The sequence below is a fragment of the Anas acuta genome, chromosome 3, assembly GCF_963932015.1.
Source record: "Anas acuta chromosome 3, bAnaAcu1.1, whole genome shotgun sequence".
Taxonomy (NCBI): Eukaryota; Metazoa; Chordata; class Aves; order Anseriformes; family Anatidae; genus Anas; species Anas acuta.
The window spans coordinates 96,820,277-96,844,512 of record NC_088981.1 but is presented as its reverse complement, the minus strand read 5'-3'; the positions used below and the strand labels follow the sequence as shown (position 1 = coordinate 96,844,512).

Below are 24,236 nucleotides of genomic sequence, written 5' to 3'. Positions count from 1 at the left end.
TGCTTGCTGCCTGATATGTTGCAGGTTAGTGGCCTGTCTCTGACCTGCTTTTGGTAATAAAATGAAATCTCAGGGAACTCCATCTTTATGAGGCTGCAAAGAGTGATCCTGGCTTTTAAACTTTAGAAATGGTGTAGCTGAAATTCCCTCGAGTGAAAATATCCATCCTATTACAAATCAATTCTCACAAACTTCCAGCTTTTCACAGCAAGGCAGTTTTAAATTTTCTCTTGGATCAGACCCACAAGTATAAATTTTGGAAATATCTGTGGTCGGTTTTTCAGTGCAGCAGTTTGGTTTGTTTGAACATGGGTTTTATAAATGACAGGTAAATGAATGGACTTCTGCCAGAAGCTCAGCTAACTGCCAATTACTTGCAATCACTCTAAATCTTGTTTTGCAGAAGCTAACTTTTTGTTACAGAAATTTGGGGCAAGAATGGTTTCATTTGTGTTCTTTACAATGACAAACATGTTATCATGGCTTCCAGCCAGATTTCACCAGACTTTTAACACTGAACAGTCCTTTTCTTTACAAGTAGCCCCACTGAAATCAACAATTTGATGTGTCTAGGAACTAGCAATTCTGGTGCTTAATAATTTATAATTACTGTAGACATCCGTTAGTAAAAGATTTTAAGCAAGCAGAAGAGGGATATTAGGAGAAAAGAGTTTACAATTTTCAGGTATTGTTTTTATTCAAGTATTTGGATTGGAGAAAGTGAAAATACAGCTCAATGAAAGCACACAGTCTGCCATTCCAGAAAAGTATTAAATTTTTGTTTTAAACAAATTGTTTCTCAGCTGAAGATAATCTTAAAAACCCTTCCTCTTAGGACTACTTTGGGATTATTTCTTTTTAATTAATGTAACAATCTTTTCTTACAGACTGATTTGTTTGTGAGGATAAGAAAGACTATATTGTGCCTTTAATTAACATTCAGAACAGGCAAAGGAGGGTGGATGAAAGTCGAATCTATTCTGTGGTTGGGTAACTAGTAGTAAGTGCAGTAAGCCCTGATAAGTGCTCAAGGGCAATACTCCAAAATCCTTTCTTTTGTTCAATTTACCAGAACACCTAAAGGCAAGGGAATAACTTGCAATTTTCTGGGCATGTGTAATATATCCAGTTTATGTTTTCCTGCAGTGGAGAATTCATAGGTAAAATAACCTGTAACATCTTCCGTAGGCCTTGTAATTTTACCCTCCAAGAGCATCTTTGTGGTCTGCAGTCCTAGGAATAATATCCATGTAATCCTTGTGAAATGAGTGTTTGGCATTACTTTTAGGCAGAAGCTGCCTATATACTGGGCATATGTAGCCAGAATTATATTTAAATCGTGTTCTTGCCAGTGCAGGGTTGAAATCTTCTCAGGGTTGTTTGCTGCCTGTAGACTAGCTTCCAAAATTGTGGCTTGGTAAAGGAGCCGTAGTTCAGATAGCACACTGCAGGAGCTAAATAATCTGCAGGGGGGTCCTGGGAAAAATAATCCTGCCTGATTCCTGTCATTCAGCCAACGGGAAACGTGCTGACTCTGTATGAGTCAGGGTGTGAGGTTCTGGGGGTGAAGGGACAGCGTTGTTTCTGCAAGAGCTGCGTAGCCATCCTGCTAACACGTCTGGGAGTCCAGATGCTAGCAGAGCTTTGAAAACTTTGTGCATATGAATAGGCAGTTTATTTTACTAGTCAGAATATTATTCTGAGTCAGTTACTCTGTGAACAAGCATACTTACTGATGGCTAGGGAAAAATATTGCTGCTGCTAAGACTTGGTGCTGTTTTCAAGTCAGCTTCTTTCTCACTTTAGCATTATTGCAGTAACATTTCAAGTGGTTCAGTGAAACTACAGATTCGTGTTAGAGTTGGGATGTGGGCATATGATCCTGCATTCTCGTTCTCTCAAGGTAAAACAAGCTTTGAGTTTTAAACCATCATAGTGAAAGCTACAAATATATATTTTTTTGCTTCATCACATGACAGAAAGCAATATTTATAAGGGATGTTCAAACTAATGTGTAACAAACAAATTTGGTTGTCGGTGCTAAGCAAAAATTCAGTATTACCTAGAGGTTTGGGGCCAGTGACGCTTTGATATTTGTCACAATTCTCATTCATGCTTTAAAGCTACAGATGATGCTCTTCTTTCTAATAGATGAACAAAGTGAAAAATACAACTAATGAACTGAAAGGAAATGGCTGTGGTAACACCTGTGTATATGCATAGCTAGCATACAATAATATATACTACTATCTGTAATTTCCAATGACGCATTTTACAATTATCTGTCGTTAAGAACACTGGAAGCACCTGGAGCAACAAAATGAAATGGCCATGATAAATAAAACAATGAAGAACCTACTTGGACATTGATGCATGAGTTGTTTTTATGATCCAGAGGGAGCAAAGCCTATTTAGATAAGCCTAATTTTCTCAGTGTTAAGAAATAATTACATATGTTAATAGTGTTATCTTTGCCATGCTTTCATCCTTTAACTGAGAATTACCTCTTTTTATTACATATAACCTTCTGTTCTTATTCATTTTAGACAAGCTGTATATGGGACCAGGGCAACTATACCATGATCTGCAGAACCTTTTGCATGACTTGAATGTAGTTGGTCAAATTAGTCAATTAATAAGCAGCCTTAAAGGAAACTATCAGGTAATAAACAAAGCTGGGTTTATTTTTCAAGTAAGTTCCTGTTGTAAAGAAGCATAATTGTTTTTCCCTAGGGTCTGTGCAAGACCTTATGTAATTCTCTCTGTAAAGAAATCATGTTTAGCTCCAGTAATTCATTTGCTTTTAAATGTTTAGTGTTATAAGTAGATTACAACTGGCTTTCTAATATTGATTTACTTTGTTGTTTTGAAGTGTAGGTGGATACTACAATTGTCTGCATTTCCTCAGTAGCTGATAAGCTTATATGGAAACAGAATTAGGTTTTGATCTTAATAAATTGGATTCTTACAGTTAGACAACGTAGTAGGAGGGTGTTTTTTTGGAGAAAGCTCTTGATGCTTGTACAAGCTTATAATCCTAGCTTTCAGGATGGAATTGTGCTTAAAACTGAGTGCAAATCACAAAAATATTAATGGACATTCAGAGGAATTCTGAAAGCAATTTGCTTTGATTTTTTTTTGCATCCCTTTCATTTAGCTTTTATTCTGGCAAGCAGATACTGCACCTTAACACTGAATTTCAGAATGCATTCTCCATTCTCCACATTCTTAAGACTTAATAAATAAAGACTTTTAAACTCTTTCCATTTTAAAACTCTTATTTGACACCATAGTATATAAATGCATGTGAGTATGTATATGAAATCTGAATTTCTTGGGATATCTTACCTTCAGAATCAAGGTCATTAAATAAAACACAAAACTTTGTGAAAACGTGTACTGCAAAGGAATCTTTAGGAAGCAGTACTTCCAAAATTTCACCAGGATTTGGAGGTGAATTTCAGCTGCATTATTGGAAGTATGTGTGTATCAAATACTATGGGACTTTCACCCACTAAAATATACAAAACCTCTCTACCTGTGCTGCCAGTCAGAGCCAACTACCTTTTAAAAACTAAAAATGTGATCAATGTTTCCAGGTTGAGACATGTAAAATAATTAGGACAATTTATATGAGGTCAGCTTCTTTATTTTTAAAAGATACTTGAATTTTCACAAAATTCTAACTATTGGCATTTCATGTGCTCTTGTGTATAAATAGCTTGTTACTACTGATGCTTTCAGTGTCACTCAGATCTGCTTGCCCTCTGACTGAACACTGAGGTTGCAGAGGGTGGTTGTTGCAGCATCCTACCCAAGCAGATTGCATCTACACAGAGCTTTCGTGATGGCTACATAAATATTTTTGCCTCAAAGATTTGTACAGAAGCATTGGCAGTATGTTTTATAGAGGTTTTCTTAAGAACAGAAATTTCTTTAGAAACATTTGAATTTTGAGGGGTTCTTTGTAACTATTCATTGAAATGAAGTAAAAAGGTTTTGCTGCAATTGATGCAAATTCACATTTCTTAATCTGACAAATGCTTGGGAGCATAATTTACATATTGTCAAAGTGAACAGTGTGAGAGTAAATCATCATGTAAAATATGTTAACAACCTGTCTACAGATATTTGTGAGATATTTTTGAAACGTTTACAAATCTGGCTAAATTATCCATGACCTAAATGAGATTCATTAGTAACTAAATGAAATTCATTTAGTTCATTATCCAGAACTAAATGAGACCCAGGTGCCAGGAATTTTTTGCTGCTATGTGGAGATTACCTTAGTTTACTGGAAATAGGTCAGTAAGTGGCTGTTGAACCTTACCTTTTTTTATTCTTTCAGAACTTAAACCAATCAGTAGCCCATGACTGGACCTCAGGTTTACAAAAACTGATCTTGAAAAAAGAAGATGAAATCAGAGCGGCAGATCGCTGTAGAATTCAGCTGCAGCTTCCAGGAAAACAGGACAAGTCAGTAGTAATCTAATTTGCAAAACTTTCCAAATGGGTAGGGATGTACCAGGGAGGATTTGAGTTGTTAGCTCTTTCTGCTCTATTCTCTGTAAGGTTAGCCTCTCACTTCTACTGTCGTGCCACAGTGTTGGCAACTTACATGTTGCAGGACAGCCCTGTAGTTTTTCTCTTGTTTTTCAACCTTATGTTCTTAATGCAAGATGAAAGATGGGAGTTACGGCAATGAGAGTTAGCAGGGAATAGACTCTGTTATTTCAATTCACCAAGGAGGATTGTTCTTTTCATACCATTTCACGTGAAGGGTGGGAACAGGGGCATATGGCATATCATAGCCTGCATAGCCTCTGTTTCTATCATAGCTGTGTCTTTGTCTAAGTATTAGAAAATAATGGAATTTCTTCTTGCTCAACATTTCTAGCCTTGACTGTATCTCTTTGTGCATTTAGAATGGCCTGTTTTGGTTTTTTTGTTTGTTTGTTTTGTTTTGTTAGTTTGTTTTTAATTTTTTATTATTCATTTATTTATTTGTCTTGCAGGTCTGGGCGGCCTACATTCTTTACAGCTGTATTCAATACATTTACCCCTGCCATCAAACAGTCTTGGATCAACAACTTACAAATGGCTAAACTAGCCCTTGGTAATTCTTAGTTACTTACATTTCCTGTCAAGTTCTCAATGTACAGTGCAATTTTTTTCTTAGATTTTTTGGACAAAATTCTATCTGCAATAAAGTAGGTAATAGTGATTGTGTATCATTACAAATTAATGAGGATCTAGGCATCAGGGACACATTAGGATCTGGACATCATTGTCAAGGAACATAATTTCTACAGTATTTTAATGAAATCTATGATAATCATTTCTAATTCGAAAATCAAAATTGTAATATCAAAATCAAAATGCACTAGAGGACAGACAAGGGAGAAATTTACTTCATTGTAAATTTGTTTTTTCAGATCTTACAAAACTTTCAACCATATGCCTTTGAGCTCAAATTCCTGTGTTTTAGCTCAAGAATGATTTTAGCTAGGAAATGGCAGAAAGGTGTTGGGTTCGTGTTTAGCTTTCTGAGCATGAAATAAACATTTATGCAATTTTAATAAAACATTTCTCTAGTTGGATACATGAAACAAGTTTTTATTTTGAGGATCCTTGTAATTATGATGAATAGTAGATGGCAGTAATGTCACTTAACTGGCAGAGCAGTGGTCATATTTGCAGAAGATAGATTTGCTGGAATCTGAGGAAAGATTTGGTGGTGTTCAAGCATTCAAAAGGGAGAAGGCAAATGTACCTTTTCCACTTTTAATAACCTACTGACAGGATCATTGACTTATGAAAACACCATTAACACTTCACTAGCGTTAGGTGGTTTTTGTTTTTTTTTTTCACTAATGATAGTTATGTAATCTGTATCAAATTTCTGCTCATAGTTGTAAGTTGTCATTTATACCAACAGAAGTATATATGGCATGAGAAGAGCCTGGTCATTATTAACCAGTTCTAGGAAAATTATTTTCTAGTTCTGTAAGCGATTATTCAGTAAAAGTATCATGAGATGTTTGTTGCTATTTTCTTTCCATTACAGCGGAGGATAACCTGTTAGGTTGGTTCTGTGTAGAAGATGATGGGAATCAAATCAAAAAGGAGAAACATCCTCTCCTTGTTAGACACATGCCAGTGATGATGGCCAAGCAACAGGAATTCAAGGTGAACAGAACTGATATGTAAAATTATAATTGCCTTTCTTCAGTGATCTCTCTTTGAAGGAATACTATATTTTGTGTGTGTATATACATATATTCTCGTGAGTTACAGTTATTCTTGGATGTAAGACCAATAGCAATATAAGGTCCAAAAGGGTCACAAGAATGAACAATACCTGCAGTATTTGAGACTTCAAAGAACATGGTATTTAGTTTTATATGATATGAATTTTATTTTTCAGGTGTAAGCTCATCACTCAATGAAAGCAAAATTAGTAGGAGTTTTGAACTTATCTCAAGGTTTCCAAATGTTTATTTGAAGTTCCAGGGTAAACCTCAGTTACAATTGGGGCAGAAAATTGATCTCCATGTTAGCTGACCTGCACTGCTGGTGCAACTATGCTGACTCCTGCTCAAATTTCTAATTTGAGTTAATGCACAGAGAGCAAATTTTAAAATATTTTTTTTTAAATTATGTTTTATTTTATGGGGTCATATATCAAATGTAGTCCTGTTCTGAAAGGTGATGCAGAAATTGTGTTAATGGCTCATTTTCTAAAGTAATCTGTTTGAAGTCATATTGACCACTGACTTTAATGATGAAAATAAGTACAGCATGTCAAAGGTAGTAGATGAAAGGAAAGGGTGCTGGATGCTGTTTTTTCCTGTGCATCAGCAGGATTTCTATTGAGTATCAGTTAGTTAGGCTTGTACAAAAAGACTGATGGAAATAAAATTGTATGTGTGTGACCAGAATGACAGTGTTTAATGTTATAACATGAGTACTGCTTGAAGCCTGAATAGGTCTGCAAATTCTTGTTGCTTGGACAGTCTAAACAGGAAAGAAGTTTATCTGAGAGCTTCACTGCGAGTATGAGTATACAGGGCTGGATGTTAAGGGGCAAATTGCTAGCTGGACATGCATTTGAAATGTGTAACACTTTTAAATGGAGACATGCCTATTATCCTATGTTTTGTTTTGGTTTCGTTTTGTTTTGTTTGCTGAAAGTCTCTATTCTCCCATACAGCTGTCATCATTCATATCTTTACTAAAACCTCAAATTTATCATTCGTGAATAGTTTCTAATGTCACCATAGGTAAATAACCAAAAGAATTGATTTTTTTGTTAAGGAAATGTAAAATACTTATGTTTCCTTAGTGCTAGGCATTTTCAAGTTCCGTAGGGCCATGCCAGCTGCCTTGAAAGCCCAGGTTTAACCCCTGTAATCAAGTTACAAAAGGATCTGTGTGTTGTGGAAAGAAGGGAAGGTCAGTTGCCCATACAGGTGTGTAATGGTCTTTGCTATCGTCACTTCAGCAGAAGACAGTGCATGCCAGAGTTTGCCTGAGCTTCTGGTCAGCTTCGCCAGTTTTACAGCTCCTAAAGAGCTGTGCAAGCCCAACTGTTACTCTTGATGCTCTTAAGGCCTTGATGTTAGTGGATGAAATCATCTAAGTATTACTTGTGCTTTTCTGCAGCTTCAGCTGCAGTTTGGATTAGCTGTCACAGCTAATCAAATCAAATCAAACTGCCCTTGTGAGAAGATAGTTGCAGCATGTGTTAAATAAGCTAAGACTGGCATAGACACTTTTTTTTTCTTTTTCTGATCTTTCTGTCTTACACATGTAGTATATTGCTTTGGTGAATACAAACCATCATTTTTACTACTGCTATTCACTTGGTGATGCCTGTTGACTTCACGGAGAATTGTGAAATTCTTTGCACTTTTGAAAATTCAATAAACTGGGAATTTAGAATTCTAACTTATGCCCACTCTTGTTTCCTTATTTTTTTTTTTCTAAATTATTCATTGTACAGAGATGATGTTGCAAGGTTCTGTTGAAGTATATAAGTTCATACTAACCAAATAGTCTTCAGAGCCATTAGCAATATAATCATAGTGTCATTGGTGTCTTAGACAATAACATTTGCGTGAATTGTAGAGGATCTTGTCTAAAAACGTAGTATCACACCTCATCAGGAACCTTTTACTCTGTACGTTATTATGAATTGCTTGAATATATTTTAAAGTGTTTACATAAACTTTGTGCAGCTCTTCCATGGATATTAGAAAAATCAGGGAAAACAGAAATCTGTGACTGCTCATAAAAATGACTTTTTCAGAGCCTACATATTGGTGCTTGAATGATTTTCTGAGATGGGATAGACTTGCATAGATCTTGAGTCTCGTGTAGCTTTCAGGATGTTTTCTTTCTTTTCTTTCTTTTCTTTCTTTTCTTTCCTTGCTTTCTTTTCTTTCCTTCTTTTCCTTCTTTTCCTTCTTTTCCTTCTTTTCCTTCTTTTCCTTCTTTTCCTTCTTTTCCTTCTTTTCCTTCTTTTCCTTCTTTTCCTTCTTTTCCTTCTTTTCCTTCTTTTCCTTCTTTTCCTTCTTTTCCTTCTTTTCAGGAGCCTGGATGATAAAATCATGAGTGTGGTTATTACTTTACTGACAGTGATATGATGACATGCAGTTGGGAGTGAGTGAGTGCGCTTTGGAGCATAGCATTGTCATTCAAAATGAGTAAAACACCTGGAGAAATAATCTGGAAAAACAAAAATAATGAGGATGATAGCTACTAGGACAGGCACGTGTTAGGTATGCTCAGGCAGAAATAAATAACTTCACAAGTTGAGATTGAGGAAGTGGTTGAGTAGAAAGTCTGTAAAAGTAATTTTTAATAAACCAACAATGCAAAAAATGGTTAAGAATGTAATATTGTTACAAAGAGCAAATAACCAATGGGTTTACACAGGGTTCAGAAAAGGTACTCATTATGTACTCTAGATGAACTATAACAGTTCATTGAGAACAGTGTGTTCAGTTCTAGAAAGTTTTGCACTTTCAAATATTCAGAGCTGATGGGGAGATGCCAGTTCTAAAACAGCAATCATAATCAAGAATTTTATAAACTAATTAAATATAAAATAGATTTATTTTTTTTTTATAAATAATTGAATGATTTAAGCAGAAATGTTCATTTAGCATAAAGAAGAAGAAACTCAGAGAGGTTCATAACATATAGCAGCCTTATTTATAAAAGAGCACTGCTGAGGTGAAGGAAATACCTAGTGGCTAACATGGGAGGTAAAGGCTAGTAATTACTAAAAGGGTGTTTTGGGGTTGGATGTTTGGAAAAAAATAACAAAAGTCATGAAGCATTTCAACACATCAGGTATATGATTTGTAATCTTAATCTTTAATATCTGTAGAAGTAGATAGAAGTAGATAAAGAATGGGTTAGGATTAATGCACATGCAGTTGACCCTGCCCACTGGAAGCTAGTTGAGCTAGACTGACTTCTTGCCTTCTCTTCTGTCATTGTGATATCCTTAAATGCTTTAGTTAATTACACACTAAATTAACTAGAATCAAGCATATATATATATATATATTTTTTTTTATGTGTTAACTGTTCTTTTTTCTTTGTTTGAAGATTGAATGTGCTGCTTATAATCCTGAACCATACCTCTCTGGAGAAAATGAGTCAGATTCCTGTTCCATGGAACACGGTTTTCTTTGGGTAAGCTTAGTCTTACAAAGGGGTTTGTCTCCTCTTTCTTGAATTGTTTATTGTGACTCTTAGTAGCATATGGATCTGAAATTATTATTATTGTTACCATCATGTTACGATGGAATTCTGTAAAGGATACATAGTAATTTTGTCCACATGATCTCACTGTACTCTGCAGGGTTTCATTTATGTGTATGTGATTTGTTAGCGTGGCACAGAATGAATTCCAAAGCGCTGAGCACAGTTAGACATGAGTTATGTGCTAATTTCTAATGAGGGCTACTTAAACCCATATGAGCTCACACTGTCCTTTTGTCTGTTTCCATATTTTAAAAATGTTTTATCCATAAATAATCTGTTTAAGTTTGTACATAGGAAATAGCTTTATTCTGACTTATTTTATTGCAACCCCAAATATGCTGATATTCCAGCAGACAAAGTGACAGTTGCCAAAACTTTTTTTTAAAACAATTTCAGTAGATTTTCTTTTTAATACAATACTGAAATTTTAAGGGGCAATATTCTGGAACCTTTGAGAGTTAAAAGTTTTTGTTGGCGGTCGTTTTCAGGATGACCTGTGTAATTTCTTTTTGTCTTTGGTCTTCGTAAACAGTCATCACTAATACCTGCCAATAAAGCCTTTCTACTACAACGTAATGTTCTTTCTTCTCGTTTGCCATGTTTTTTTCATTTCGTATAAACATAAAAATGTTCACAACATTTTTAAATGTTATAAATTAAACATAATATATAACATTTTTGTAGTATTTTTAAATGTTATAAATTAAATATACTATATAAATGTGTATTGCTGCCCAGGCAGATAATTTAGTTTTCCATGCTGCCCAGCTCCCTAAAATATACCAATTAGTTTCTGTAATTGCATTATTTTCAGTATGTACATATGCATATGAGTTAAACATCCCAGGTCATAATATTTGTCTTCAAAGAAAAAAGTGTTTTTGTAAGTATATGAGGGAATTCAGTGTTCTTACGTAATCTTTAAAAACATGTTTGTGCTGAATTATTTTCTTGTTCAACTAGAGATGCACTCTTTTACTTTCCAGTATTCTTTCTTGTTAATGCTGGTCTTGCTGGAGTCAGGTATCAGACTTCATCTTTTATTTTATTTTTTTTTCTCTCCCAATTCAGATTGGTAGTTGTACTAATCAGATGGGCCAGATTGCAATAGTCTCATTTCAGAGCTCTGGCCCTAAGGTTATTGAGTGCTTCAATGTGGAATCACGGATTCTTTGCATGGTCTACATACCAGAGGAGGAGAAACTAAAAGAACGAAATATGTCTCTAGATTCTGAAAATGTTCCTGCAAAAGCTTCTAATGTGCCTACTATTTGCCTTGGCATGGAAGAAGGAAGGTGATTCTCATTTTCAGTATACTATATATGATTAGCTTTACTACTCTAGCAAAAATGTGTGAGATGCTTTCTAGAACATGTTTTCTTTTTAAGAATGTATTCATGAATACCCAATGACATCAACTCATCATTTCCACCTAAATCAAGAAAAAATACACTCCACATGATTTTGAAATACACTTTGTACTATATAAAATGAATATAATACCTGTATTTGATGAAAATAATACCTATATTTTGATGAAATTTTATTAATCGTACATCATGTCTGAACAATATAAATACTATTTTTGTAATGTTGCAACCTAATTTTTAGGTATTGTAAATTTTTCCCCTGGTATTTTGTTACATACTCTTTCGTGCATATTATATTAAGAACTAAATAAAATACAATTTTGCAGTTTTATTTTTTCTTGTTTCTCTTTGTAGCATTTCTGTTTACAAAAGTTGCCAAGGTTCAAAGAAAATTCGACTTCAACACTTCTTCACTCCTGAAAAATCAACTGTTATGAGCTTAACATATATGTCGCAATACTTGTTTGCTGGCTTGGTAAATGGAAACATTGCAATCTACACAAAAGCAGAAGGTAATGTAGTGATATGATTTGATAACATCCTGAGGAACTTGCATGTCAGTATATTTTGGCACAAGCAGTTTTCCACTACCATATTGTTTCTCCATGTAGAACTGCTGGAGTAAGGTTACTGCAGTTACAGGGGAAAAATATATATGAAAAAAATAATTGTATTTTCATTTATTACTTTGAAGAATACTTGGTAATTTGATCCTGTTCTTTTTATTTGGTACCATAAAATACATATGAAAACTGATCAGTGCTCCAGCATAAAACCTTAGGTATTCAGTGTCATGACTCCCTATATTTGATAACATTGTTAGCTGTATTTTACATAGCAGTATGCTAATTCCATTCTACTTCTCAATATCGACTTCAACGCTTCTTCACTCCTGAAAAATCAATTGTTATGAACTGTTATGTTTATGAAAGACAAAAATTTCCTAATGGTAAAGATTTCTGTGTATCTCATTTGAAATAATGAGTCAGCTTTTATTTTTCAAATGAAAGTGATTCCTCTTTGTGCATCTCATATATTTCACAGTAGGACTCATTTTTCATTGCCATTATGGCAATTTGTGCTCTATCTAGCTAAATAATTGTTCAAAATAATCTGAGTAAAGGAGAATCCCAGGTACCACTTCTGAACTAGAACTGGCTTCTTCAGAGCTGGCTTGGGTGGAAGTCTGTGCACTTTGGGAATTTTTCATGAACTTTCCTGCAGTACCACATACACGTACAGTTAGTTCAGCTCAAAAAGCAGTGGGGAGCAGCGACACCTGAGTTTTTAAATAGCTCTAAGTGAGATGTTAGCAGAGAGACACCTAACCTTGCAAAGTGCAGAGCTGGCACTACTACCTAATATACCTTGTTATCTTGAGGTGCATAAGTGTTGTTGCTGTGCTTCTCTAATATGACAGGTGCTGTGAACAGTACAGCTGTGTTTGTGTGGCACTACACCTTAACTACTGAATCCTGCCAGCTTCTAACTGGAGAGCCAACTTCAGTGTCTTAAATTTGTGGAAGAAATGATATGCCACCTGTGTTGTCCAGTGTAAGATAATACGAAGAGTTTGGGAAATACCTTTTCAAGCAGCAAAGAATCTCAAAGTGTTGGGAAAAAGATTTTCTTTCACCAAATGCCATCTTCAACTCAGTGGGATTCCTCCTTCCTTCTTGAGCTGTCTTCTCTTATCTGAAGCCAGACATTACATTTCAGTGCCTTTTTTTTTTCTTCACTGAATAGCAAATTTCTCCTTGTTTCAGAGGCAGAGAAGCCTTGACCGTAGTCTCACAGTATCATTTTTTGATGCTTCAATTTCTGTATGTACCTGTGTGGGGTAGGAAGTGCAACTGCCATCTTCTCTGAATGCGATGGGTGTGTTTAAGATTGCTGTCACTCAACTTCTTCTGAAAAAGACCATTGAAAAACAAGAGTGGCATCCTTAGCAGTATAGGTAAGAAAGGATGCATGGGTTGCATGTCTACAGAGCAAGTTAAGAATGGGGCAGAGCTGTTAATCAGACAGAATTGTCAGCTGGAGGATTGACCAGGATCATAGCATCCCCTTCCTTTAAGACACCAGTTTTGTGCAGCTGAGTATTCAAGGAGATTGTTACATTCTCTTTCAGGATAGCTGAAGCTCAAATGGGAAATGTGTTTATTTATTTATTTATTTATTTTATTATTTTTTTTTCCTGACTCATCCTGTAGTGCCTTCCTTTGCACTTTGGTCTATATTTGTTATTCCGGTTCTCCATGCCTTGTGAAAGTAGCGCAAATCAGCTGCCCCCACATTAGCATTTGGATTCCTTATAGCTCACTGCTGCTGTCATGTGATCCTTCAGCCCTGAAGGGGTGTTTTTATGAGCACTGACCTATTTTACCAAACAAAGGAATCTGAGCAGGGAAATAGAAGGGACAGAGAATGCAGCCTAATAAGAGCTTTGTGTAATTGTCAGTGTCGCCTTCTCTTCTGCAGAGGGGGTTACCTTCCAACCATATAGGAGCCAACTCTTTTTTTTGGTCTGTCAGCATAGAGGAGATTAAGGCAAAAATTAAAAGTGAAAGTGAAATATAACCAACTGCATTACCAGACATCCTGATTAGAAGCCTGCATTCAAAGACAAATGTTTTGGGATGCACAGGTAAAATAGTTGTGCAGCCTATCATGGTACTTCATGAATAAGGAGGAGTAAGTAATCTTCCAGGGTGAAAAATCCATCTGCCTGTTTCTATTAGAATTATGATCCTTGTTTCTTCCGTTATAGATAGTGTTTTGTGGATCAGTTCAGTCACTGAAGCTCAATGCCTGTACGTATGTGTAATCTTATGTAGACTTCTGTCATTTGGTATTCATCACCCAAATAAGTCTAATTGCTCCTATTGTTTTCAGATGGCTTAATCTATAAAAGCATCCAGCTTGTTTAGAAATAGCAAGTACTCTACTCTGACTTTCTTCTCAAGAAAACTCTGTCCATTTGACAGTATCTGCAATGCTCTGGCTGCAGAGAAGTCTTCTCATGGAGTAATTTAAAATGGGAAGTAAAAAGCTGAGGACCACATGGCATGGTAATGGGAGAGTTGGAGGTTCACAGTGTAACTTCCTCCTTCATGGAGGGCAGTCATGTTTACTCAGACACCTCTGTGTTGGTGGGTTTTCACTTTTGGATTAAAAAGTATTTGAACCTGAGTGTATTTGAAAATAAATTAAAAGCAATGGGGCACTGTTATCCTAAAATCTACTCAGTTCCAAAATGTGAGCTAGCATGGTGATCTGTGAAAATGTCACAGAAGGGATAGGAGGTAGGTGAACTAATATTAATCCTAGCAATAGAAGCCTTAATAATTACACCTAGGCACATGGTTTTGTTGTTTTGTTTTGTTTTGTTTTTGTGAGTAAGAAAGCTAGTGTGAGAAACCATAAAACAGCTAGCATGTTAAATGTTTATATGGGAATGGTAGTGATGTGGATTGTAGTGTTCATCTGACACTTTGCATGTTGAGAACTTGTTTACAGTGCTAGGAAGTTTGAACAGTTATCATTCTGAAATATTGTGTATTCAGTGTTTGCCCCAGGCCAAATTATTAGGAATATTTCCAGGCAAAACACTTTTAGATGAGGTTAAGGAAAAAGTACGTTGCATTGTCTGTGTAAGAAATGTAACAAAAACCTCTTTGTGCTGATTGCAGACAGACCAGCAGATGTGTTTTCGGAGTGACGTAATAGCAAAAAAGGTCAGCATATGTTTGACTTCCATTCACAAAAGTATCTTAGGAAAAGGAAATCACAATCTTTATAAAAGGTAGATGTATTGTCCCTGGTGTACTGGAGTCAGTTCCAGGTACTTCCTTTCTTCAGGACACTTATACACATTTCCTTCCCATGAAGTCTATAAAGAGAATGGATAGAAACAGGAAAAGGAAATAAAATCTCAGTATGATTGTGGCAAAGACTAGAACAGTTAACATATTGGTAATTTCAGAAAGGGTTTGGTTCAGATGAGAGAACAGATACACTAAAAAGACTTGCTGCTCTGATTACAGTGCCTGACTTCTCAGCATGCAATTGCAATCCGTAGCCTCTCACTTGCAGTACCTGCAGCGAGCCCTTGCATGTTGAGCCTTGCAGACCAAAAATGAAGTTCACAGCACTCTGCATGCGCAGGGGTCCTTCTTCTTTGCTCAGCACTGGTGAGGCCACACCTGGAGTACTGCATCTGGTTCTGGGCTCTCCAGTACAAGAGAGCCATGAACTTACTGGAGAGAGTCCAGCAGAGGGCCATGAAGATGATGAAGGGATTGAAGCCTCTCTGCTATGAGGAGAGGCCGAGAGAGCTGGGACTCTTCAACCTGGAGAACAGAAGGTTCATGGGGGGAGCTAATCAATTTACATAAATACCTGAAGGGAGGGTGCAAAGATGATGGAGCCAGTGGTGCTCAGGAATAGCAGAAGAGTCAGCAGGCACAGATAAATATCTGAACATCAGGAAATACATTTTCACTGTGTGCGTGACTGAGCACAGGTTGCCCAGAGGGGCAGTGGAGTCTCCTTGTTGGAGATCTTCAAAAGCTGCCTGGACATGGGCCTGGGCACCCTGCTCTGGGTGGCCCTGCTTGAGCAGGGGTTGGACCAGATGCCTCCAGTGGTCCCTGCCAACCTCAACCATTCTGTGATTCTTTGAGTAATATCCAAGCAAGCTAATAAAGAATTGAAGCAAGGCATTTCGTAATGTCATCCTCCTTCCAGGTGCTGCAGAGCTAGAGAAGTGCCAATCTCCACTTGTGATTCACAGTGGAGAGCTTGCATCTATAATTATTTTTTTTAAGCTGAGGATGAATCATTCCTCTTCTCTTTAAACAGTATAGGAGAGAGAGGACATGTAGTCTTTCATATTGTATCCTAATGGCTAAGGCACTAGGCTCTCAAGTGGAGAGATCTCTGTTTTATCCAATGATGATGTAGTACATGAACTGTATTAAACTTTATTTGTTCTGTTGCCCTCTCACCTTTTTTGAAAAGTGGCTCAGTGTTAACACAAAGAAGTCTGGGTCTGCTGCCATTTCCATTTTGAGTGGTGCTCACCCACGTGGCTAGAGATCTCTCCTGGAATCCAGAAGATGCTGATTTGAATCTTTTGCCATAGCCAGAACTGACCCACACGTCTAGAAGTGGAAGCCTCATATATTTTAATGAAAGCAGTGTTTGCCAGTGTTTGTTTTTTTTTGTTTGTTTTGTTTTGTTTTCAGAGCCTGTGTAGATGTATGCTGCTAGTTTCTGGCCCTGAGGTTTAAGGAATAACAGAAAGCTCAGCTTTGAGTATTGCAATAGAATGTTAATGTGCTGTGTAAACAAGAACTGGGGCAGTTCTGGCCATGAACGGGGCAGAGTTTTGCATTCTTTACAAAGACTTCACCAGGAAAAATGTTGGCAGCTCTGAAGTTAGTCAAGAGTTTGATGACTTACCTGTCTGAAGAGGCCTCAGGACACGGATTAGTTATTTTCAGAGGATTAATATCAAGGAAAAGGAACAAAATTAAGATGAAATATAAGAGTAGGGGGAAATAGATCAAAAAGTTAAGGGAGACCAGGTTATTTCATTAGCAAGGTGGATGTCTTGCCAAGCTGATCAAGGCATATGTACTTTGACAAATCCAGGAAAGGGGGAATATGTGGAATGTAAAGGGTTGATATCAAACCTCAGAGCTTGGGTCTGATATCAAACCTCAGAGCTTGGGTCTGAAAGACAAGTATCTAAGCACAGTTGCAGTGTGTCTGAAGAGTGTGGTTCTGGTATATGATCAACACTTGAGGTAGGAAGGGATGAGAGGTATTGCTATGAAAAGTAATGAATGGTACCAAGCTGTTAGGGAAAAGCAGTGATACTGAAAAACAAATAAATACTGTTATCTTGACTGTGTTATCACTGTTAGCAATATTTCCAAATACTTGCTACCAGAAATGTGTTGACATTGCTATCAGTCTTATTTGGATATCACGTGCTGGGGCTTCCAGTGCCACCTCTGTCTGTAATTTTAGGTAGGGCTCTGTCGGCTATATAACATGAAGGATTTTTGCATATATACGAAAAAGCAACTACATGCATGTGCAGCACAGGACATTCCTATTTACGCCTGTTTTTAGAAGAGCAGACCTGGGTCCTTCGGCTTATTTCCATGTGATAAGAAATGTGCTGAACTTTTTAGTTCTGTAGCTACCATCTTACTCCTCAACTGTGTTGGTTTGTGTACCATGTGATGGAAAAAATGTTTGTGCTCCACTGCACAAATTAACCAACAACCACTGTTCCCAGGGCTGTGTTGGCAGCTCTGTCGAAATCATCAATAGTGCTGCTAAGCAAGAGAGGAAGTTACCAACAAAAAAGCAGGTTTAGTTCAGCTCTGCTGAAAGCAGAAAGGAAGGGAAAACTACTACAACCTCTGAAAAGACTTTCTGAGGAAGTAAATTGTATTTTATCAGGTTAGATCAAGACTTGAGAATACACACAAATTATAAAAGTATTAAAAATAAATTGTTTTAAAAATAAATAATGAACTTATTTTTATAATCATCTATAAAAATAATATTAATGCATTAGGTTTTGCGGAAACAAACCACAGAATCATAAAATAGCCACTACTCAGTCTTATAAAATGAAATTTGTTTTAAAACTTTTCTTGCCTACTTGATTAAATTTGAGTGAGTTGCAGGATAACTGATTTTATAAAACATAAAAATCAGGAGACATAGCAAAACACACTAATAGAAACAATGTCCTTTTACATAAAGGGCTTAGAAACATTTTCTGAGCATAAGATATCTTACTCTGATGCAGCTAAGCATCCTGATATGAGTATTGCAAGATACTGTTCAACTTTGGGATGTAAACTATGGCACATAACTGTTGGAAAAATATAGTTTACAAAGTGTATTATAAACAGTGGCATAAAATATATTGGTGTATGGATACAACAGTGCTTAAAAACTGTTCTCATGTTTTAAATATTAATAAAAGATACAAATATCAGAAGTTATCACATCTTATTTCTAGAAGTCCCTATACTAAATTATGTATTAGACCCTCTATTCAGGTTTTGTAGACACATCTCATTCTTGCAAATGAATACCTTGCCTGCAGTCCATACTGATGTCTCCTATTAAAGTGATGTCTGTGAAGGCTGTCATGTCTCATGTACTAGCTATTCGATATATCTGTAATAATAGTCGATGCCGGCTTTGATGTGCTCGGTTTAACCTCTGAGTCCACTAAAACTTGCAAATATGCTCATCTTTATGTATTGTTAAAACTTTCAGACTTTTCTCACAGAGCAGAAGGAAAACTCCTCTCTCTTCTCCCACTGTTTCCCCTTCCTGTTTCCACAGGTGTCAGGCTCAGATCTTGTATTTGCTCAGAGTGCAACAACTGATTTTTCTACATGCAGACCAGCCTCTGGTTATGGGATAAATGTACTGCATATTTTATCTCATGTAGTATCTATATGCTTACCTTGTAGGTTAAAGAAGAATTTATTGTCTGTGGCTTTTTAGCAGTCTAAAGATAAGGATGACCAGGAAATCTTAAAATTAAAACAATGATTATTTAGAGAACAGAGACAAGAACAAATTCTGTTCATTGACAGAACAGAATTTTAAGCCACATTTCTGTGGACACTGAAGGGCATTCTCCAGCCAGATCTCTGTGAGCTGCATTATATACATCTCCATTGCTTATTTTTCTTTTGATCAGTCCCTGCTTTTCATGAAACAATTTGCAAGAAGTCACACTGGGCTCCTTGGTCTGGCTTTGTCCTGTTGTATGCCTTGACTTTTTACCGACAAAAGTTTTATTTCAGCTACTACTTTCCCACTTTTTTTTTCTTCTTTTCTTTACAAGGAAACCGATATATTAATTGAGTACCTAACCAAGTATTTATAACTTCAAATGAAGCCTTTCCATTTCTTTTGCAAGGGCTGTGCGTAGTTTTGCATAGATAGTGCCACTTACTGAGCATACTTACATAACTGTGTCTTGAATTTGCATCCATTTACACAGGTGGAGATAGTACTTCGCTTAGATTTTAGAAGCAATGAACTTTGGATCAGACAGATAACATGAAAAAGTGGACATCAAACATGAAATCTGTGCAGGCTGTATCGAACGGGACCTGATGAGATCTGGGAGGACAGGCAGAGAGAGCAGTATGTGTTCTCAAAACTGTGATTTTGATGGTCTTGAATCTATTTGTGAACTAGATTCAGACCTGTTAAGTAATTTGGTTGGGGGTTGGGTGGGGAATAGCAGTGCGAATAATCTTGGTCAGCAGAATGAAGCCCTGACCTTGCTTTTAGCCAGGAGTCTGCGGTTAAAGCATTCACAGAAGTGTGTTGGATTACCAAGCTTAATCCCTTGCCTTGCTTGAGAGGATTTGTACCCATGGTTCCAACTCTCAAGAGATTTCAACAGCCGTCACAAAATAAGGAGAAAGAAGCAATGCTTAATTTCTCCTCCTGGTGTCATCCCACTTTGTATAATTAATTAAGCGTTCATTGAGGCAGGGATAAGAATACAGTTTACCCATCATTTAAATCCTGTCCTCATTACCAGGCTAGAGTCTTCCCACTTGCCCTCTTTTTTTTTTTCTTTTTTTTTTTTTTAACCTTTTCTGTCTCAGACATTGACTGATCTGGAGGACAATGATTGCAAAAAGAAATAAAAAAGTACTACAGAATAGCTTTATCTCATATTTAGGTTATCTGTGTAGGGTGATACTGAGCTGCAGAGTTTTCCTGGGGTGATGTCGAATGGGATTTCTGTTTCTTTGCATAAAGTCATGGAAACACAAAAGACATCAGGTCTCTATTTCACCTTTTTCCAATCCCCTGAAATCTTAAAAGTAACTGGGTTGATAAAGTGTTATGCTAAAAGCACCAACTGAAAATGTTTTTGAGAAGTGGGTTTTGATACTCGTAATTGTTAAATCAAACATTCATAACATTGCTATTTGTCAGTGACACTGAACTCCACCTTCTTACCCTGTAGTATGTTGTTGTTTTTTTTTCTTTCAGAGTTGACATCCATGTGACAGCAGCACTGATTTTCATTTTTATTCAAAAACTGCTACAAATGCTAGATGATGATTTTAAATGAGACTTGATCAAAATTAATGAGGTGGCTTAATGCTAAGCCACCTGAGGAGTTGAAAAGAATTTGAGGATGCTCATGATCCTCAACGAAATAAATATGTTTGAAAAGGAATTTAAACAAAATTTAAATCCCAGAGTCCACAGTTGAGATGCTGAAAATCCCCACTCATTTGTCCCTTTAGAGTCAACTATGTGTTAGATATAGATTAATGTATAGATTGAATGTGTTTAAGAAAAAGAGCTATTGAGTTCATTGAGCAGTTTTGTCTGTACGTTACTTGTTCATTGTGGGCCATATAACTACAGGGGAAAAAAAAATAAAAAGATAACTTGTTCTTTGGCATATCCTTCAGAAGAGACAGTAGTAGAATTATGCTGGGTTTATCCCCAAAAAGGAAAGCTGAGAGTGCTATGTACTAGATGCTGTTACAGCTTCTGCAGTCAGTGTAACAGGCAATGAAAGCCAGGATAAGCACACACGTACAGCTCTTTTCTGTGAAGTTCTGTGTGCACTGAACTGCACACAGTGGTTAAAGCATCCACAGGGTATGGGCAGCCTCCAGGTAAGAATTTAATTTGAGGATTGTGTGGTTGCTAGCAAATGCAAACTTTTCCAGAAGTTTCTTTATGGCTAATGGTACACATGAGTCACGAAGAGCACAGTGACTTTGCATTGCTGGGAGAGTTTGCAGGCTAATAATTGGAAACATTCTTACTTGCAAGCTGAAATCATGAAAATGATTTTGACAGTCTGAAACTAAATGCCCTTTTTGCAAAGATGCTTTCAGAGCAGAGCCACATCCCGGGAGTGACTCAGTGAAGACTGCATAATGCAGATGGCAGAAGCAATTAGAAGCACTCCAAAAGCAGAGGCTTATCATTGTTGCTGTTGTTATTGTACAAGCAGATAATGCCTAAGCAGATAATGAAAGGTGGACTCATTACAGGGGAAAAAAAAAAAAAAAAGTGCTCAAGTGCTTGACTAAAGATGTGCTTACCTTGGTCTCATAAATCAAAATTCAAGTGGCTACCAAGTTGAAACCAGTGTAAGTAAAGGAAACAACATTTTTGTAGCTTATGCAGGAAGAAGGCTTTCAAATGAGGAAATGGGGCCTTTTGGACACATCTTATCTCAATGTTAAAGCAGATACATTATCAGATTGTGATAGTAATACTAAGTAATGGACAGAAAGGTTGTATTCGAGAATGTTCAGTGAGTTCTTTCAATAGACAAACTCATAAAAGTATTAAAATGGTAAAGTCAAAATGTATGCATAAAAGACAGCCATAAATATTTCAACAGTATAGCTAGCTGTTAAATGTTTTAGACAAATGATCTGCTAATCCTTGTTTCAAAGAGATGTCAAGTGTAAGTGACCACAGCAGTAAGTGGGCATGCAGCTTTTATTAAAAGGTCTGTGAATAACCGATGCTACAACATGTACTGTGTGTTGTAATTTGGATCTGCTATACGTGGTCCACAGAAAACACTGTGGGTTATAGCTGGGGATGTCGTGGTTTAACCCAGCAGACAGCTGAACACCATGCGGCTGTTTGTTCACTCCCTCCAGCCCACAGTGGGGTGGGGGAGAAAACTGAAAAAATGCAAGACCGTGTGTGTTGAGATGAGGACAATATAATAAAAAATATAAATAAAAATAATAAAAGTAATATGTAATAATAACATAATAGAAAAATAATAAATATATATAATAAAGTAGGAATAAATAACAATAAATAGTAATAATAAAATAAAAATGAATAGAAATTATATGAAAAAATAAAAATCATAGAATAATAAAAATATATATGATAATATGATAAAAAGCAATTGAAAATAATTACAAAAATATAACTATCCCTGCCAAAACCAGGATAGGGGAATAACAATAAAAGTGAAGATACAGCACAGAATTCAGTTTTAATTAAAAACAACAACCACCATCAACAAAAAACAACCAAATGAAAAACCACCTTCTTACACAAAGCATCTAGTAACAGAAAATCCATTCCCCATCAATATGTGGCTAGAGAGTTATTGGAACTCATTAAAACCTACCACAAAAACCTAACTTCTTGAAATAAGAATCTGTCCTAGTTGGAATTCGATTTCGGCTGAAACAGTTCACTTGTGAGCTCCTTCTGAGTTGGAGAAAACTGTGTCAGGTGTGGCTTTCTGACTGTGCTTCCTCTGGAAAGAAAAGCGTTTATACGAGAACAGCAATGTGAGGTTTGGTTCCATGTTTATCAATTAATCCAGATAAAATTTGTTCAGTTAACAAATACATGAGTGGTTTTTTTTCCTCTTAAAACATTAAGGTAAGGGGATTATCCTTACAAACTTACCCTGGAAGTTAAAATTACACAGATGCAAAACAGAGTGCAGCTTTGCAATGTTTTGCACAGTAGGCTCTATGGTATCACTGTTCCAATTCTTTGTGTATTTACAATTTTTCATGTCAAAGCCTCTGGATTAGTTTGCAGCTCCTTTTCGGAGTGCTGTTTGGTCATTATCAATAAACTGAAACAGCGTTTCCAAAAGTATTTTATAATAAAGATTGCAATTTTATGGTGTACAGTCTTTTCTATTCTTTTTTCTTAAAGATGGGACGTGGAACACCGAACCTCAGAAGACAGTTAAGCTGGGGGTTCTGCCTGTCAGAAGTCTGCTTGTGATGGAAGATACCATTTGGGCTGCTTGTGGTGGACAAATTTTTATAATCAGCACTGTGACGCATTCCATAGAGGTAAGTGCTTTTGAAATTAATTATTATTCACATGCTATGCTGCGATGTATAAGTGGTAAAATTTAAACATTAAAATCTCTTTAAGAAATGTGAAGATTTAGGAAGCGTTTTGTAAACTATGGTTTCATTTATTGTGTTAAATCCCACCCCCTACAGCCTGAAATTCTACTGCAATGTTTTTTTGCTGATGTTTGATTAGATCAAGGTATGCTTCTTCTTCCCCCCATATTTCTACATAAAGTGCTTATAGGGTATTTGGGGGAAGAGGTTTGCTTCAAAATGAGATCGAAAGGAAAAGAAAGCAGCAACAAAAGCAGCCTGTAGGAATTGCCCATTAATTCCAGAAGACGGTTTTGATGCAAAGAGACTGCCTCTGCATAGTTAGATGTGACTTCTACTTTCTGAGGATTTCTTAGCATATTTTGGATCACTTCTGTTTCTCAGTGGTCTACAGAAATGTCCTTTGTGTAAGAACATTTTCAAATGAATAATCATGCAAACGTCAGCTTTTCTGGAAGGACAGAAGAATGTTAAGGATTCAGACTCATGTTTACAACCGCATTTTCCAAAAAGCATGAAGCCTTCCATTCTGTTAAAATTGCAGTGCTCCACCAAAAGAATGTCTCAGCGCCTAAAGTTTAAGAGTTGACGAAATGTGAGCGATTAAAGCCTCTCCTTCAACCTACGGTACAATTATACTGAGTGCCATGATGTTTACAGCCATTAAATTCTTTCAGGCTGGAATTTGTGATGAGATCACAGCCTCCTTCTGTGTGTGCTTTGTTGCTGCCTTTTTTTTTTTTCATTGATGATCCTGTTTTCTCCCAACAATTGTCTGTTTGGAACAATTGATTCTGTGAGTCATTGTCATGGGTTTGCAGGGAGAGCGAGTGTCCTAAGTTCCTGTTTTTATCTGTGATTTCTGGGTGACTTGCTTCATCGAAGTAAATGCTAGAATCATATATTTTGCTTCTTTGTTTTCCTTTCATTTTTCTTTTATCCTTGTTTTGTTCTTGGTTTGGAAGTTATGATGAAGAAAAGATTTTGAAATGGTGATACAGATAGGTTCTTGTGGATAGACTTCCAGTTGCCTTGATTGTGGGGTAGCCTCTGGGACACCTGGAGTTACTGACATAGACTTGTGTGACGAATTCTTACTCTGCTCTGCACTGGTGTGACCTCACCTTGAGAACTG

The 24,236-nt window shown here is 36.5% G+C and overlaps 1 protein-coding gene across 6 annotated transcripts in view; it reads left to right on the top strand.

The window, feature by feature from the left end:
• ARHGEF10 (Rho guanine nucleotide exchange factor 10) overlaps nucleotides 1–24,236 on the top strand; it is a 119,311-nt gene that overhangs the window by 73,486 nt on the left and 21,589 nt on the right. For all 6 annotated transcript variants that reach the window (XM_068678435.1, XM_068678437.1, XM_068678436.1 and 3 more), the window contains 8 exons: nucleotides 2,547–2,662; nucleotides 4,349–4,476; nucleotides 5,016–5,116; nucleotides 6,068–6,189; nucleotides 9,622–9,708; nucleotides 10,852–11,075; nucleotides 11,505–11,662; nucleotides 22,899–23,041. In XM_068678435.1, coding sequence (XP_068534536.1) covers nucleotides 2,547–2,662; nucleotides 4,349–4,476; nucleotides 5,016–5,116; nucleotides 6,068–6,189; nucleotides 9,622–9,708; nucleotides 10,852–11,075; nucleotides 11,505–11,662; nucleotides 22,899–23,041 — 1,079 coding nt within the window. The remainder of the gene's footprint in view (nucleotides 1–2,546; nucleotides 2,663–4,348; nucleotides 4,477–5,015; nucleotides 5,117–6,067; nucleotides 6,190–9,621; nucleotides 9,709–10,851; nucleotides 11,076–11,504; nucleotides 11,663–22,898; nucleotides 23,042–24,236) is intronic.